The sequence below is a fragment of the Lutjanus erythropterus genome, chromosome 13 (genome assembly GCF_056507025.1).
Source record: "Lutjanus erythropterus isolate fLutEry1 chromosome 13, fLutEry1.hap2, whole genome shotgun sequence".
Taxonomy (NCBI): domain Eukaryota; kingdom Metazoa; phylum Chordata; class Actinopteri; order Lutjaniformes; family Lutjanidae; genus Lutjanus; species Lutjanus erythropterus.
In genome coordinates this window covers 38,709,656-38,726,426 of record NC_139329.1, presented here as the reverse complement: position 1 = coordinate 38,726,426, position 16,771 = coordinate 38,709,656, and the positions used below count along the sequence as shown (strand labels likewise).

Genomic DNA, 16,771 nt, shown 5'->3' with positions numbered 1-16,771 from the left:
ACCAGTTAACACAGTACAAAGAAATAAAGATAATCACAAGTCAGGAAGCAGGATTAGGAAAAAAAAACTTTACTACACTTTGATCCTGGTGACTTTATTCACAAAAATCAAATCAAACCTGGTTTGTCTGGTTTGTCTCTGTGTGTCTCACAGCTGTTTGGGGCCAAATAACCAGCAAGTGTTTCCTCATTTGTGAATTTTCATTGATGATGCATCTTCCTGCAACTTTCTGTAAGAAAACCAGAAGTTGTGGTTTTTATATTAAAGCAGTGCTGTGATATTCAGAGAAACCAGAACAGACTCAGCAGCAGGTCAACATGAAGACTCTGTCCACCTTTCTGCTCCTCGGTGAGTCAAACAAACTCTCTGCAAACCCGTGGTGATCTTTAGTTAGTGAGCAGTAACAGTGCAGATCAGTCAGTAAACTCATCACATACTCAGCGTCACTGTTTATAAGATGACAGAGAAAAGTAATGAACAACTCTCTCTTTTATTTCCTCTGTCTGTTTTTAAAAGGAAGTCCTCACTCTTAAAATATTTCTCTTTTTTCCTTCCTGCTGTTCCTTTGCTTCTTTCTTAATGTGCTTCCCTTTTCTCTCCGGGCATGTTTTCACTGAAATGTCTCCGCTATCATAACCCAGTTATCATCTGATTTTTTTTTATTAACCCTGTCCTCCTGCTGCAGGCCTGGTTCTGCTGCTGTGTGGACGGACTGTTTCTGCAGGTGAGCTGATGAAGTGTGGTTGTATGAAGTACTCGTCAGTAGATGGCGGTTTACATGGACCAAGTTTGGAGAAGCAGCAGGAGAACTGGTGTAGGAGGCTTAGCAATGTACTGCTGTAGAGAGGGACGGCAGCAAAAAGTATCTAAGCCACATAAAAAAAAATAAAATCAGTCTAAGTGTGTATTTAGAATATTTTAACCTCTTTATCTTGCTGCCAGACAGACTTTTCTGACAGTAATCTGACGTCATATAAACCAAATATCGCTCTCTCCAAACCTCTCAGAAAAGGAGAGTTGCTGGTCTACAGTCTTCAACAGCTGGTCCGTGTCCCCTATGGGGTCCTGAGAGTCACTCGGCCCCTCCAGGATTTCATGGCAGCTTTTTTTTTTTTTTTTTTTTAATTGCGATGCATGTTGCGATGTGTTTGAAAGTGGCCTCATTAGAAAAGCTCACGAGAACAAGAACCCTAACAAAATCTGCCCTTTGTCTAAATGAAGAGGTGCATCCTCAAAGAAGAAAATCTTTTTGGAGCTCAAGCTCAATCAAAACAGCACAAAATTATAAAATAAAAGTGCACTGAGCACTGATAAATGACAAACCGTTTGTTCTTTGCAGTACCAGTGACAAAATAAAAAAATGCAAAAAAAAAAACAAAACGTATGTATGATGTTCACAAGGTAAACTGGTGAAAATATTCGAAATGTAGCGTAAACGTAAACTTGTTTCTGCTGACTTTGTTCACAGCAGTACATTGTTTAGCTTCCTACACCAGAACTCCTGCTGCTTCTCCAGACTGGAGGCGTGTCGACCTCCGTCTACTGTAGATAAAACACTGACTGAGGAGAAGGACCTCATACAACCACACTTCAAATAATCTGAACTATTCCTTTAATTTTTTTTTATATTGACACCAGAAAGAGGACATTAAGTCAAACACATCTGTCATTTTGTCCTCCAGTCTCTCTGAGCGTCAGTCCGTACCGTGAGCTGTTCTTCAGAAGAGACTCTGTCTCTCTGAGTTGTGTCGACGGCGGACAGACGGTGGACGGGTGGAGGGTGAAGAGGACAGCAGGAGGACAGACACAGACATGTGACGCAGGTCAACAAGACTTTGGGAGAGTTGATGGTTCCTCCTGCTTCGTTCCACATCTCTACCCATCAGACAGTGGAGTTTACTGGTGTGAAACCAGTGGCGGACAGAGGAGTGGCCCGGTCTCCATCACTGTGTCTGGTACAGAAACATGTACACAACACGTGTGTGTGTGTGTGTGTGTGTGTGTGTGTGTGTGTGTGTGTGTGTGTGTGTGTGTGTGTTGTTCTGTGCCCTGTTTACACCTGGTCTTAACATCAGCTTTAAGTACGACAGTTCATACCTAATTTTCATCTGTAGTTCTACACTTAACGAGCAGATGCATTAAATAACATCCTTACACAATAAAACACTGAGTACAAACTGCACAGAACAGATTCAATGTGAAATACACAATCACTGCAATTTTTAAAGTACCTGAGTTACTACAGCAGATGCCTTACATAATAAAAAACAGTAAGAAGACGCTGCACAGAGCGAAGTGCAATATGAAACTTCCCCATTGTACATGAAAATGAACATGTTTACTAAATTATTTCTGTTGTTGATCAATAGTATCCAACAAGCTGGAACAAACAAACACAATGCTTTTTTACACACACACAAAAAATAATGTGTTTACATTTGCCAAATTTACAAAAATGCCCAAATAATTAAGAATTTGTCATGGACAGTGTTTCATAAAGTTTATAAAGTTGATTTGAACTCAGCATTTCACAGAACTGAGTTTGGGGACAAAACAGTCTATTTTGGTTCATGTTTGCTGTATTTGTAAAATTTTATGTTTACTATCGATAAAATCTTCTTTTAGAAATGTAGTGGAACCGGTTGAAACAGTCACTGATACAAAAATGCTGCGACAAACTGACACAATGTTTCTACAAGGAAAGAAACAACGTGTTGCGTTTGATGGCAAATTTACAAGAAGGCACAAATACTTAAGAATTAGCCTCTGCAGTTTCCAAAGGTTTACCAAGTTTCCTCATTCAAGTCTCAGATCTGCATAATCTTTAAAGAAAGTTTGCAGACATCGCAGTGACTTGTTCAGTGGTGAAATCAGTTAAAACAGACAGTGTGTTCACAGACGTCCATTATCATTCCTGCTATAGCTGTAAGCCTTTTGTTGGATTCATGTTTATGTGTTTTTAAAAATAAAAAACTTTTGAAAACCTATCCAATAATACTTTGATGGACTCCCTGCAGTAACTCTGAGGACCTAACAGGGGTCTCAGACCCTCTGTTGAAGCCCTTCATCTGGTGGCTTTTTAAAAATGCAAGGATCAATACCAGATTTACCTCTGAAGAATCATTTTACTGGTTTCTGTTTCTCAGGTCTGCTAACTCAGAGTATATTAAAATGGATTAACTCTGTGTGTATGTGGCTCTGGTCTGTGTCGTCTCATTCAGATCGTTCTGTGATGTTGGAGTTTCCCAAACCTGTCATCACAGGAAGTGATGTCACTCTGTGCTGTAAAACCCCAGACGGCTCCATACAAACCGGGTATTTGTTCTTCAGGAATGGGAGCATCATTGGAGCTGGATTCACAGGAGAGTTCACCATCAGTAACGTCCAGCAGTCTGATGAAGGTTTCTACTCGTGTTCTACTGGTCTGTTCTTACAGTCATCGAAGAGCTGGCTCAGTGTCAGAGGTCAGGGCGCCGTCTTTTTCTCTCTGTTCATGATATTTCTTATATCACAGTTGTGGTCGAAGATATGAACCGACCTGCTGACCTGACAGGAAACTGATCATTAAAGAAGTTTGTCATCAGGTCTGCGTCCGAGATGAGCGGCGCTGCATTATGAACTTTTGAAGACAAGAAGCGGTTTGATGCCGAATGTCCACTGGAAACATGTAGCCACACTTATAGTTTCAAGCTGTTTCTTTGGCATTTTACTTCTGGATAAATCAGATAAATACAAGTTTGCTTCTTCTTTTCATGTGTTAACAGATACTTTGTGGCTGTAGTTCAGTGGGTTTCATTAATGTACAATCCCATGCCTTCTTTTATCTGAATGTGCTATAATATGTGTATTTTTTTAGGCTTCCACCTCCCCTGAAACCCATTTTCTCCTCCCCAGTGTCTGGCTGATGATTTCTCTCCTGATCATGACCATAAATTAATCATTTGATTAACAGCTGGAACACTTCACACATGTTGACGTCTGTCTTATAGCAATAGTCAGGTGTTTCCTGTTCATACTGAACATTATGAGAGCATAAGAGAATTCATACTAAAAACACTGGACTTCTGTATAAACTCCTGGTTTCTCCTCCACATCCAGATCCTCCTCCTCCTCCTCTTCCTCCTCCCCCCCCTCCTCCCTCACTGCCTGCAATCAGGCTACTCTGCCATCTAGTGGTCGTGAGTCCGTACTTCATTTCCACCATCCTGATGCTGTCCATCTGCTGCAGCAAGAGGAGAGGTAAAACACACACACACACACACACACACACTACTGACCAGTTTTGTGATGGTCGTCTGCTGTGTAACAAGAGATCAGCTGAAGATAAAATCCTTCACAGCCAATAAAAGAAGAGTTCATTTGAATAATTCAGCTAAACAATGCAAATTTAAAGCTTACATTTTCTTTTTAAAAATGAACTTAGATTTGTAGGCAGGTTTTATTTGTTCACCCATGAAACCAGACTTTCTTCGTGCACCTCTTGTGTTTTAACTCTGATGAACAGTTCATTTTCTTCCCTTCAGGACAAACTTTGGATAAAGAAAGAAATATATATATATAAAATGTAATTATTAATTAATGTAATTAATTTTTTTTTTTATATATATATGTGTCATTTATTTATTTTATCCCTTAGTTTTTTTTTCGCCCCCTCTGCTTTCGTGTGAATGAACACATGAATCTTACCAGGTTTCAGACTTTTTCTGCAGCGGCCTTTTTGGTAGAAGTGAAAACACCTACACAGAAACATTCCCTAATCCCTAAACTCCGCCCACAGGAAACACATCAGCTGTCTCCGTGGAGATGGACACCCGTCTTAGAGGCGGCCGTGGACAGGCAGAGAATGATTACGTCTCTGGGAACGATTTTTGACCTGAAGACTCTGAGCGGTTAGTCAACAGTTTGGAACAAACTCATTTATGGTCCTGTTTTGTTGAAAAGCTGCATAAGGTTGTAAATGTGTTTTTCTGTTGAAGGTCCAGTGTGTTAGATTCACGGTGATCTAATATGACTGGACTGGATTATAATATTTATGAGTATTCATTTGTGTATAATCACCTGAAAATAAGAATACTTGTGTTTTTGTTTTTTTCACATTTAATGAATAAGTAATTCATTCCAAAGCTTCATTGTTAAAATTAAACATGAATTATTATTTTTTCTGTTCCCATAAAACTTTATCAGTCCAACAGAGGCACTTTATACACGCTCATCCTACCAAAAGAATAATAATGATTTATTATTACGGCGCTTCAGAGGTAGTAAATAAGATAATACAGTATTTTTGAGTGACTGCCTTTTTAAAGTTATTTTAGTAAATGTGCAATTATGAAAATCTCAGAGCAGACAAAGCTGTTGGAAACAATGACTTAAAGGAAATCCTGCAAATTTAAGATTTCTGTCTGCATCTTTTATAAAGCATTAAAAATTCATTTTCACTGAGGAAAAAAAAGAGCCTGTTGATTCTGTCTAAGTGCACTTAGATTTTCTCATTTATGAAGCAAGTTAAAATATCCTGTGACGTTTTTCTGAAAGTCTGTTTATTCAGCCTTAATGAATTTATTTCTCATTTCTAAAGTTTTAACATGTTCATATGTTTTCATTAAAGAATCAAGACAGTGCGGGGTGATTCAGGAATGGCAGCAAAAAGTTCATTTCTGCACAAACTTGGGTCACGATTGTTTTTCAATCTTGAAAAGTGGGTCCCTTGGGAAAAAAAGTTTGAGAAACACTGCCTCAGAACAATTTTCATTTTCAATTTTCATTCATTCATTTTTTAATGAATGAATGAAATGAAATGAATGTTACTTTTGGGTTACATCAATATTAATTACACACAAATTCTTCAGCCAAATATAATGCTTTAAGTTCATTGCTAGATTTATTTATAGTTAAGCTATTCCTTCCTTGCAAAATGCAAAAATACACTGTAAGATTACTAGCAGTAATTATGCACATTTAAAAGTTCTTTGTTAAGTATGTTATCCACACTTTAACTTCAAGTAAACAGGTTTCAACTCATTCCAGTCTGGCTTCGGTTTTTATCCACACAACATCCTGCTCACAAACATCACCACCTACACTCAGAAATATTTTTCAGTAGAAGTAGGAGTGACAAACTAACCAGGTAACTGGATTTCTAACCTCAGCAGTTGGTCTTGCCTGCACATGTTTCTTTAAATTCGATGTTGAGTCTTTGGATGATGGCGGCATTTTCACAGCTGAAGGCAGAACAGTCACTGTACTGTGACAATGTTTCCCGTTCTGATTTAAAAGGACACTTCACCCTCAGATCAAAAATTCATTTTTCCCCTGATCTGTAGTTCTATTAATCCATATAGTTTTGATGTAAGTTACAGTCTTAGAAACAAAGATGTCTGCCTTCTCTCCAGTATAGTGGGACTAAATGGCACTGAGCTTGTGGAGCTCAGAGCGCCAAAAAATACATCAGAAAAATTCAAAACCAGTGTCTCGTTCCAAGAATCATGAATCATGTGGTGCTGTCATGCATATTCTGAAAGAAAGTCGTGTGAATGAGACTGAAAGATTCGACTAAACTGAATTAAAAACATCTTTAATGGAAAAGCAGGTAAAAACAGTCAGAAATATTTAATGGAAAAGCTGAAATAATACTGAAATTGTCCTTTGACTGCCTGGAACCACACATCTCATATCACAGTTTCAAGTTTGTTTGTAATAATTTCATATTCACATCACAACGTACTTCAGACAGAGTAGTATCATGACCAGCAGGAGGGGGCGGGGCCTGTCAGCACCGCGACTCCTTGTGGACGTGATGGCCCCCTGGAGGATGTTGAGCGTCATGACGGATCTGCACGGCTCCTCGCTGTAGCACATGCAGTCGAAGCTGCGGTCAAACCAGTTGATGTCATCCTGCGAGAAGTCGCCGCTCACGGTCAGCGGGCCGCCGCGCCGCTGCCGCTGGATCCTATAGCGCATGGGGTCAAGGTGGAGGTAGACATCATCATCCCAGTTCTTCCTCACGCAGCGACCTCGGCCCTGGCAGAGCGCCTCGCTGCAGAGTTGCGTTGCTGTAGAGACGTTCAGGATGTACGGGTTCATAACTCGCTCCAGGTGGCGTCGAGCGTCAAAGCAGGAGTCCTACAGGATTTCAATGTAAGCCGTTTTTAAGTAAAAGCGCAAAGAGAAAAGTAAGTTAAAAACCTTTCCAGAAAACCCCAAAATGATGTCCATCTACCTCCGTGTCGGTGACGTTCATGTCTCCCCAGGAAACGACACCTGCGGCGCCGAGAGCAGCAGCTTCTCCAATAGTGTTCACCAGATCAAACTGCAAAACAAAAATGTCAGACAGTCAGAGAAGATCATTTTGTTTGTTCTTTCTCAGAATGCCCATTCCTTTTTTTAAACAATAATGGCCCCATTTCATAATAACAATCAACCTTAAGAGCGTCATAAGTTTGTTTCTTTAAAGTGGTACTTCTGTGTGAGTGTACATGCTGCATCACTTCTTAACGTCAGCTGTCTGTGGTGCTGAACAGAACACTGTCTACACTTCAAACATAAATTTAAGACAGAGCGCTGCAGGCAGAACCCTCTCCGTTGAATGTCTGTGAGGTATGCTATATATTATGCATATATATATATCACACAGTTTATAGCCTACAGTGTAAATGTCATATGTGAAACTGACATTGCAAGTCCCGCCTCTTTTTGCTCTGTGCTCCAATAACAGAGCAAGCTTGGTACTCATCATCACCTCGGTCTGATTTCTCTTTTCCCGTTTCCTGCATGCAATTTTTTCGTGACCTGGCCTTCTCTGACTCTGACTGGCTAGTGCTTGTTGCCTTTGTTGATTGGTTTAGACGAGGAGTGTGATTCTGTGGGAATAGGGTAAGAAAATCAGGATAAGCCAATCAGAGGCCTTGTGGGGCAGGGCAGGTCACGTCTTCGCAATCGTGGAAAAAAAAAAATCACTTTCTGTACTTATATGTGAGGCTCATCTATGTTGAGAAAAAAAAATTTGAAGCTTGAGGGCTCAAAGAAAAAACTGACAGACTATTTCTGCTTTCAGGAAAATGTCAGCATAACACTTGCTAACTAGCTAGCTAACAACAGATGTACATTAGCTGGCTACCTAATGAGCATTTTTGCTAAGATTACTTAGTGCGCTAAGCTTGGTTTGCTTGCTAAGTAACTAGCGAGCAAACCATAAATGTAGATCAGCTAAAAGTAGAAAAGTTATTAGACCACAGCGCGAAATGGGGCGAGATTTGGGAAGCGTCCAGATGATCAGGCTTATACTGCAGCCAATCAGAGACAAGTATTTCATATTGCAATGATATAAAAAATAATAATAATCCACTGATCAAAGAAACAAAGACTGACAGGTTAACTCATGATTAGTTTGGATTCACTAGTTAACAGCTTACAGATGCTGAAGTACCAGTGCTGTTGCTATGGTTACCTGCAGTTTAATATACCCTAGCTCTAACTTATGACAGCAGACACCTGTCAGCCAATCAGAGAGTAGTATTTAACCACATATATAGTTTAAATCATAAGTTTTGTCTCAAGGTGACAAAAAGGTTTTGAGTGTCTCAGGCGTGTCTGACCTCTGACATGTAGTCGTCGATGCTGTCCTTGTACACGGGGCGGATGTAGGCGTAGACAGGGATGGAGTAGGAGCTGTTGGGGAGCGTCGACACCCTCATGGCCTCCTGAATGCGATGCCGGACGAACATGCGGGCCTGCTGGGAGTCTCTGAGCACCAGCTCCAGGTAGATGGATGGAAAGAGCGCCGTGGACTCCTTCCAGAGCCACAGCAGTTCATCATTCCTGTCCTTCTCGATGTCGGGACACTCTCCGGTGAAGCCCGCCATGTCCTGGTTATAGTCGTAGTTGTAGCAGTCGGGGTACAGGTAGTAACCCCAGAGTCTGTTGGGCCTCAGCTTCTTCCCGATGCGGATGGATCTGAGAAAGTACCTTTTGGCTGCGCGTTCAAACACGATCTTCGCCCGGTCCTCGGCCTCGTCTTCAGACAATGATGAGTTCTTCTTCTGGACTGTTTCAATGGAAATCTGTCGATAGATGTCTTTGCTGCCCCAGTTTCGAACCCACTGCGGCCTCCACTCCTCAAAGTCGAGCACGGCGAGGCCTGGCTGGTTGGTGGGGATGTAGTACTCGATGTCATCTTCGGCCAGCTCATGGTGCTCCTGCAGGTCGATCAGCTGCGGCAGCCCCTCGTCGTACATCTCGCCGGTGTCTTCGTCCACGTATGGGAAAATGCCAAAACGATCAGTGTAGAATATGGAGATGCTCTGGTTGGTTGCTGTCTTCAGTGTGCTACTGACAAAGTGGAAGTGGGAGAGGTCGAGTGGCATGCCGAAGCGGATGTCGCACAGCTCGGTCGGGGCGTTCCACATGAACAGGAAGGGATGGCTAGGATTGACGGGAGGATCTGTCCTTGGTAGTGACTGGATGGAGCTCAGCAGGGCCAATATGGCGATGACAATGGCAAAGAAGTGGTGTGTACCATGGAGCAGTTTGACTTGGTTCATTTTGAAACAGTAATCTGAGGAAATACAGACATATGTAAGAGAAATTAGAGGTCAGAACCTCGAAACCAGTGTCTCTCAATACTGGTCCTCAGGAACCGCTGCCCTGCATGTTTTGGACCTGATCATTTGAATCGGGTGTGTTGGAGGAGTGAAACATCTAAAACCTTTGCGTCACTCAATAGAGACCCGAGGATGGTCTGCTAGATTACGTTGCTAAAACTGGGTGGAAAAAATTATAGGGTTAAACAAAAAACTACACTGCAGAATCAATCCGAAGTCTTAAGGGCAGCCTTTCATATCAGGACAGTGATGTGCAGCAGGTGTGTGTTATTTAGAGGTGTGTTATTTAAAAAATCTAAGGGGTGTAGGTTTGTCAGCCATTGTTGAAGCAACTATTTTGCATTTAGAAAATCCACAGTAATCGTCGAGATCTTCAAACATCTGGTATCGCAAGATTAATGTTATGGAGAAAATATTTTCTGGTTTTCCCTCTGATGTCCTCCGGCTGCTCTGCCTCAACTCTGCCTGATTCATGGTTTTTTTGGACAGATGGCTTTACTGGTTTCTAAAGTTACAACTAACTGCTGCCATCTGTAGTAAACTTTATCCTGATTTTAGAGTTGAAGCTCTCACTCTACTTTTAGTCTTTTGCTTCATAAACATTCTCTAAAAAAGGGACAAAAACACAACTAATCAATAGTTGCTGTTTGACATTATACCTGCTAAACATCAGCATGTTAACACTGTCACTGAGAAGATGCTAGCCTTTACCTCAAAAGCACCATTGTGCCTAAGTACAAACTCATAGAGTGTGGCTGTAAACACATAGACCCCAACATTAGGAAGAAAACCTGTGTTAAAGGGTTAAAAATAGGAATCTTCTCAGATTTGCTGGATTGTAGCATTAGGTTTCAAGCTAACAATGCAGAGTGGTCAATAACCTCACACTTGTTATGTAACTTACCTGGTTTCTGCAACAAGAAAGGCAGTAATAAGCTGGTGAAGTTGCAGCTCAAAGTCTCAGCAAAGAAGAAAATCAGCCCGCTTAGATGTATTTTTACAAATCTTAATTTAAATGTTGCATTTTGAAATCATCACAAGTAGAATTTAAAAAATCAGAAATCAACCTCAGAACTCTACAAAAGTCCTGAAAGGCAATTAAAGGTAAACCTCTGGCTCTCTGTTGATTTATTTATTTTTAGATCTGTTCATCTCCTGTGTTTTATGACTAAAGAACAAGTGTGGAAAAAGTTTTGTCAGGATAATTTGTGTTTGTTGTTGTAACAGTCATTTTGGCCACAAGAGGCTGAGGTGCACCAGGGGGAGAAAGTAGAGATGAGTTGTCCATAAATACTCTTGCAACACCCGCTAAAACATTTAGCTGCTAAACTAACCTCAGCAAAGTTAGCTAGCTAATGCTACTTATAGGTTTTTACTTTAGTTTGACATTATGAGAAAAGAGACATGATCTAAATCATACCCATCTGTAAAACTGAAGACATAACCTTGTTTCCCTTGTGAATGGAAACTAAGTAATCAGTTGCATTTTTTATCAATAAATTGAGCTTGAATCAAAAGTAAAGTACTTCAGATCTCCTTTTACACTCAGGGCTCAATTTTTTATCCAGTGTTCAATATGGTGCACATTTAGATAAACACCATATTTCCTTTTTTCCAGCTCAGCAGATTCAGTTCAAGTTAAAACATCAAGTTGGACAGGTTTTCATATGACAGCAGCGATGCAGCGCCACATTTCCCGACTTCAGGGGAGACTAATGTGTTTTTAATAAGCTGAAGACCAGAGGGCTGACTCAGAAATTGTTGAGGTATGAACCCTCAGCCACATCAATTAGTATCTCTGTTGCTCACAGCTCATGACAGCAACAAACCAAGCTGTTAAAATTCTGAGATGTCAACAACACTTCCCTCTCCTTCACTCCCTGAGACTGCAGAACTGCACTTCACTCCCAGACTTCATTAGGCCAAAGGTAAAACTCAACAAAATGGGTGAAGATTAGGGAGAAAAACAACCTCTGCTGACTGTAAATGCAAGGAAAAGCACTAATGAAAGATAATTAGTGGCAACATTCATAATGCACAATTATTTGTGAGCTCATCAGAGCTTGTTTTCTAAAAAACAGCTGCCTGCTGCTGAGACAGAACCTCAGATTAAATTTCCTGGGAAGTCAAAACTGGGAGCAAAAAGCATCTCAAAAGCTCTTTATCTGAGTCACATGACCCATCATCAATATAGCAAATGCTGATTGGTGCAACTTAAAGACTGATCTTGTTTTTGAGGCTCTCTTACAGGGGTAGTTGGACATTTCAGGAACTAGCTAACCTAGCTTAGCACAAAGACTGAAAATAGTTAACCTGACTCTGTCCAAATAATAAAATCTGCCTTCCAGCACCTCTGAAACTCACTCATAAAAACTTGTGTTTGTTTAATCCCTACAAAAACCAAAGTGTAAAAGTTATACATCTCTGTTTTACAACGGCTTATGTGTCGGACATTTCTGAAATATAAATGTGAGTTAGTTTGGAACCTTTCAGTTAATTTTCAATTTCCAAGGAGAGTTATCAGCGCACACAGACCAAAATGCCTCTGGATGCCAGTTGGATAGACCTACAACCAATCAGAGCAGTGAAACGTGATATTAGACTTTTCAAAGCCGGACCGATGACACTCCTCTGTCAATCATATAGGACTTCTGTCAGAGCAAATGAAAACATGAGCTTGGCAGATTTTTGTCTGGTTCCCAGGCTGAGAGACCACCTGGTCCTGACCACGAAATAAACCAACACACAACCCGTCCCTGTGCTGCTAGGTGGATTTTGATAAAGAGCCAGACTCGCCATTTCCCATTTTTATGTAAGTAAAAGGCCTCCTGTTTGTAGCTTTATATTTACTCTACAGACCTGAGAGCGCTACTGAGCTTCTCAGCTAACGCTCAGCAAGAAAGCGAGTAAATGTGTCTCCTAAAACACCAGACTTATCCTTTAAAAAACTGACTCCATCGTCATGTACTTGAGCTCCGTCTAGTGGTACACTGAGCAATGTCCTTACTTACAATATAAGATCACTGACAATTCAAAACAAATTAGGTCTTTTCTGTAAAGTTTTCAGTATCAGCCTGCTTCGTCACATTCATGCACATCGACTGCATTTAATCCATAATTAGTTACAAGCTAAACTGTGCAGGCAGTGTGGCAATGATAAATAACATTCTTATTAGAAATAAACCTGCCTTCTGCATGAACTGGCCAGAGTCTCAGTCATAATGGTAGAACTTGGAGAGCTGAACATTTTCAGAGGTGGAACATGGTGTCAAAGGTTTGACAAAAACTGGACTTACTCACTGTCTTATTTACCCATTTATTATGTTTATTATTTATTTGAATCTCATATTTATATCGATTCCATTTTCCCCAGCATCTGATACTGAGGCATCTCCGGTATGTTTTTGGCATTTGTCTGGTTAACATTCAGAAAGGGTCAGTTAAAAAACAAAGAGACAAACTTGAAACCCGACCCTTTACAGATGATACAGACACATTTACTTCTAATTATAGTTACAGGAGCTGTCTTCAGTCTCCCTCTGTCATATTTCCCTAGTCTCATGAAAACTGTTTCTCACTGAGCATTTTTTACAAACTAATTCTGTTCAGCTCTCTGCACTGATTGGTTAATTACATTGGCTAATAAGACGCTGTAAAGACAGCGCTCACCATTAAAAGCACTGACTGACTGATGTTTTACACTCTGTTAGAGTCAGGATCTTTACGAGGCCACAGGATCTGATGTGTAACTACAGTAGTTTTGTCTCCAGGCAGCTTACAGCCTGACACTTTTATGATTTCTGTCATTTCGGAGTGAATACAGTAAATTACACTCTTTTCAGTGCAGGAACACAGCTGCTGTTGAACTCGACCCCAGTAATGTTGGGGTTAAACTCTGGGAAAACACCAATAAACCTTTGAACCCAGTTAAATGAGACATCATTAATAAGCACCAACCTGCTCTGGAGGTCCAACTTCCCGCCGTCCAAACTGCAAACTGGGTGAGTCGTGAAATTATTACCTGTTAGTCATAAACACTAACCTCACTCTCCACCAGGAGTCTAAATAGCTCCTCTTTAAATAAGCTGTTGCAAGAGCTTCAATTACAGGCAGAACACTTGTGGAAACTTGTCAGTGCAGAATGATTTGCAGGCCCGAGGTGTTCTGTTATTTACTGGGATGTTGTGATGCGTTCCAGGCGGAGAACGAGGTCCCTCCTCTCTGCTGCCTGGAGGAAGATATCAGAGGAAGCTCCGGGATGAGGACAACGTGTGGACACTCAGCAGCTCAAATCCGAGGCCTCTTTCCGGACACGCAAAGAATGCAGCGTGTTTAAACTTGGTCAGCTGGTTGGAAATGTACTGAGCTGAAGGAAATCCACCAGGTTTCACCACAGGAATCATGAATCATACGAGGAAGACACTCGGATGATTGCGTCACAGATCATCATAAACGTCTGCTCAAAATCATAACTCAGTTTCATTTGCAATGATTTCCAGCTGGATTTTATTATAACAGGTTTTGACAAAGTAATTATAGGGCAGGGTTGCAACAGTACCTCATTAAATCATTGAAGTTTATTCATCTATTGTGTTGATTTTTAACGTATTAGTGTTGTTTATTGTTTTATGTCTAATCAAGAGATCATGTTTTGTGAAATCACAATAAAACATTCAACCAACAAACAATAATCCTCCTTTGTTTTCATTTCTTTAAGGGTCATCATAACTGATAATAACTAAGAATTAATACGCAATACTGTATTCTGTGATACTGAAAGTCTCACACCACTTTAACTCTGTTATAGAGATATTTTTCTTTTATGTTTTGTTTGCAAAAATGGGTTGCAAAATGTGTTTATTTACTGTCATGTGTTGAGAAATTAGGAGGGACATGGTCTTAAACATTGGTTTTCATGAAAAGTTTTCAGATTTATTCATTTAAATTATCATGATGTAAGAAATTATTTATTTACAAAAGACTTAGTTGAATGAATAATATAAAAATGTTTAACTCTAAAAAAGTTAATAGATTACATTCTAATCTAACAATCTATAACTCTTAATAAATATAGAAATCATAACATAACCTTGTATTTTATTTGTATTCTGTGTTGAAATGGTGCAGATATTATAATACATTTCTAATACATTTTTCTTGTGTTCTTTAACATAACCAAGTAGAAGTGTAAAAAAAAAATGGCTACATCAAGTTATTCCAAGGGACGTACATGAGGGGCCCTCGACATGTTTTATATGTTGTAAAGGGTCCTTGGCTGAGACAAAACCTCTGATCTGATCTGTCACAGGCTTGTAACTCGTGTCTTCTCTCAAGCTATGGTCACATTTTTTCCTGCCTGACATGAGTGGTAAAGTTTGCAGAGCAAGAGTGCATCGAAAGTTCAACTTTGAAACTTCTTGCACTTTGACCCCAAGTTGCTCTCGTCTTTTCTTCTCCATTTACACCTGGAGTTAACATGAGATCTGTGTCTGCAGAGGTTATCTTTGCATAAACCGGCATTTCAGTGAGTGTTCTTGTCATGTGGAATTGTTCCTGCATTGTGATCACATTTCATTCTGCAAGTTAGTTAGGTGGGGCCGGATGACTTTCCAACAAACAAGGTGCATCACAGGTCAGGCAAAGCAGTGCTGCTGTTTAGACTTTACTTCCTTCACCTTTGCTGAGGAGAGGATCACCTGAGCTCGAAGGAAGAGACCTTTGAACTCAGGTGAAGTTAAGTGACCTTTAAACTCGCTGGACTGAATTTTTTCTTGAGAATCCCTTCAGGCTGTGTGGTTTGCATTTCCACCTGGCTGAGAGCTGATCAGAGTGCATTTTGCATGTGTTTACACTTGACATAAACATGCATTTTTCCTTATCCAGATGCAGGTTGCATTTTAATCCCAGCAGTATATGGACCCTTTCACACCTGCATTGTTTGGTCTGGACTTTGGGACTTTTCAACGACACTTACTGCTACAAGAGGGAAGTCATTGAAAGTTGCAGACTGTCCTTCTGCCATGTCTTTCCTTTTACTTGTAAATATTTCATATGTTACGTTTCCAGTTATCATAGTGTTCATGCAGCTTGTCCAGTGTGTTATTTAATATAACCTAGCAGCTCACTCTTCATGCTGCAGTGGCCATAGGGTCCACACGTGTCAAAAAGGATGTTTCAGAGCCTGGATGGCATCTGAAACTGTTCACTCCTTCACTGTTTTCTGGTAAATCGACTGATCCTTGACCCCACCTTACCCTAAAGCTCTAAATTCTTGCTCACGGATGAGCAGGAGTTTAGACAACAGATCTGTTCAATTGTCAGATACAGACATAAATAATAGCATCATGATGACTGCACTCTCTTCAGGTGTGCCAGGGTGTTGATACGATGAAGGCTGCTTTACTGACACACCTAAATGGAAAGGATCCATCACTGATGTTATTCATTTTACCAGAACTTTTCCTGCTATGACAAATCAACACATTTGCAGTGAATAAAGTCTGTTAATCTCACCAGAGAATTCAAACAGAGCTACAAACGGGAGGCACCATTGATTTTGTGTTTATTGCTCACTCGTAACATGAAGCCAGAAAATCTCATGTGGGCAAAAAAAGAGTTCAGTATGATGTTAACAAAGGAAACCAAATCCAAAGTAAATCCCCCCAAATTGTTCTGACATCAGGACTGATGTACTGGACTCCATCCTTGAGCCGTTATATTCTGTATTTGATGTGGACCCAGATATTCTAAAAAAAAATCCCAAAAGCCAAAAAAAAATCACCCATTGCACTGATATTTTTCCAAACTATTTGGGTTTCAGAGTAATGGACGGTTGGAGAAATGGCATTTTGACTCAGACTTGTTTCAGACTTGTTGATGTCCCAGACACATGGATGTTTTGACCCCTGTCTTTAGGGCATTTTTGTTCTGACTTGTCTTGGTTTCATGGCTGTTTTCATTCAGATGATCTTTGAGTCGGACTTGTTTCGACCTCGCCGGTGTTTTGACTTGTGGGCATTTTGGCTCGGTCTCAATTCTGGGGCAGTTTTAACACAGGTCCCAGACTTGACTAGGACTCTCGGTCTCATGAGCGTTTTGACTTTGACTTCTTTCAGTCTTGTGGGTGTTTTGACTCAGGGCTTGTCTACCTGACTTGTTTGTGTTTGTAATTT

The 16,771-nt window shown here is 40.4% G+C and overlaps 2 protein-coding genes across 2 annotated transcripts; one reads left to right on the top strand and one right to left on the bottom strand.

Moving 5' to 3' along the window:
* The first annotated feature begins 317 nt into the window (after window positions 1-317).
* Window positions 318-4,241, top strand: LOC146317113 (V-set and immunoglobulin domain-containing protein 1-like). Its single transcript, XM_084734175.1, has 4 exons — window positions 318-348; window positions 686-724; window positions 1,683-1,955; window positions 3,222-4,241. The coding sequence occupies exons 1-4, from the start codon at window positions 318-320 to the stop codon at window positions 3,530-3,532; spliced, it is 654 nt and encodes a 217-aa protein (XP_084590301.1). The 3' UTR covers window positions 3,533-4,241.
* A 1,554-nt stretch (window positions 4,242-5,795) lies between these two features.
* Window positions 5,796-13,787, bottom strand: LOC146317112 (hyaluronidase-5-like). Its single transcript, XM_084733663.1, has 4 exons — window positions 13,557-13,787; window positions 8,595-9,553; window positions 7,220-7,309; window positions 5,796-7,122 (listed from the first exon to the last, which is right to left on the bottom strand). The coding sequence occupies exons 2-4, from the start codon at window positions 9,537-9,539 to the stop codon at window positions 6,709-6,711; spliced, it is 1,449 nt and encodes a 482-aa protein (XP_084589789.1). The 5' UTR covers window positions 9,540-9,553; window positions 13,557-13,787; the 3' UTR covers window positions 5,796-6,708.
* Between the last annotated feature and the right edge of the window lie 2,984 nt (window positions 13,788-16,771).

Coding starts and splice junctions, on each gene's coding strand:
- LOC146317112 (XM_084733663.1), bottom strand. CDS start 9,539: ATGAACCAAGTCAAACTGCTCCATGGTACACACCACTTCTTTGCCATT. Junction 7,310..8,594: donor TCGACGACTACATGTCAGAG/GTCAGACACGCC, acceptor TTTGTTTTGCAG/TTTGATCTGGTGAACACTAT. Junction 7,123..7,219: donor TGAACGTCACCGACACGGAG/GTAGATGGACAT, acceptor GAAATCCTGTAG/GACTCCTGCTTTGACGCTCG.
- LOC146317113 (XM_084734175.1), top strand. CDS start 318: ATGAAGACTCTGTCCACCTTTCTGCTCCTCG. Junction 349..685: donor GTCCACCTTTCTGCTCCTCG/GTGAGTCAAACA, acceptor CTCCTGCTGCAG/GCCTGGTTCTGCTGCTGTGT. Junction 1,956..3,221: donor GGTCTCCATCACTGTGTCTG/GTACAGAAACAT, acceptor CGTCTCATTCAG/ATCGTTCTGTGATGTTGGAG.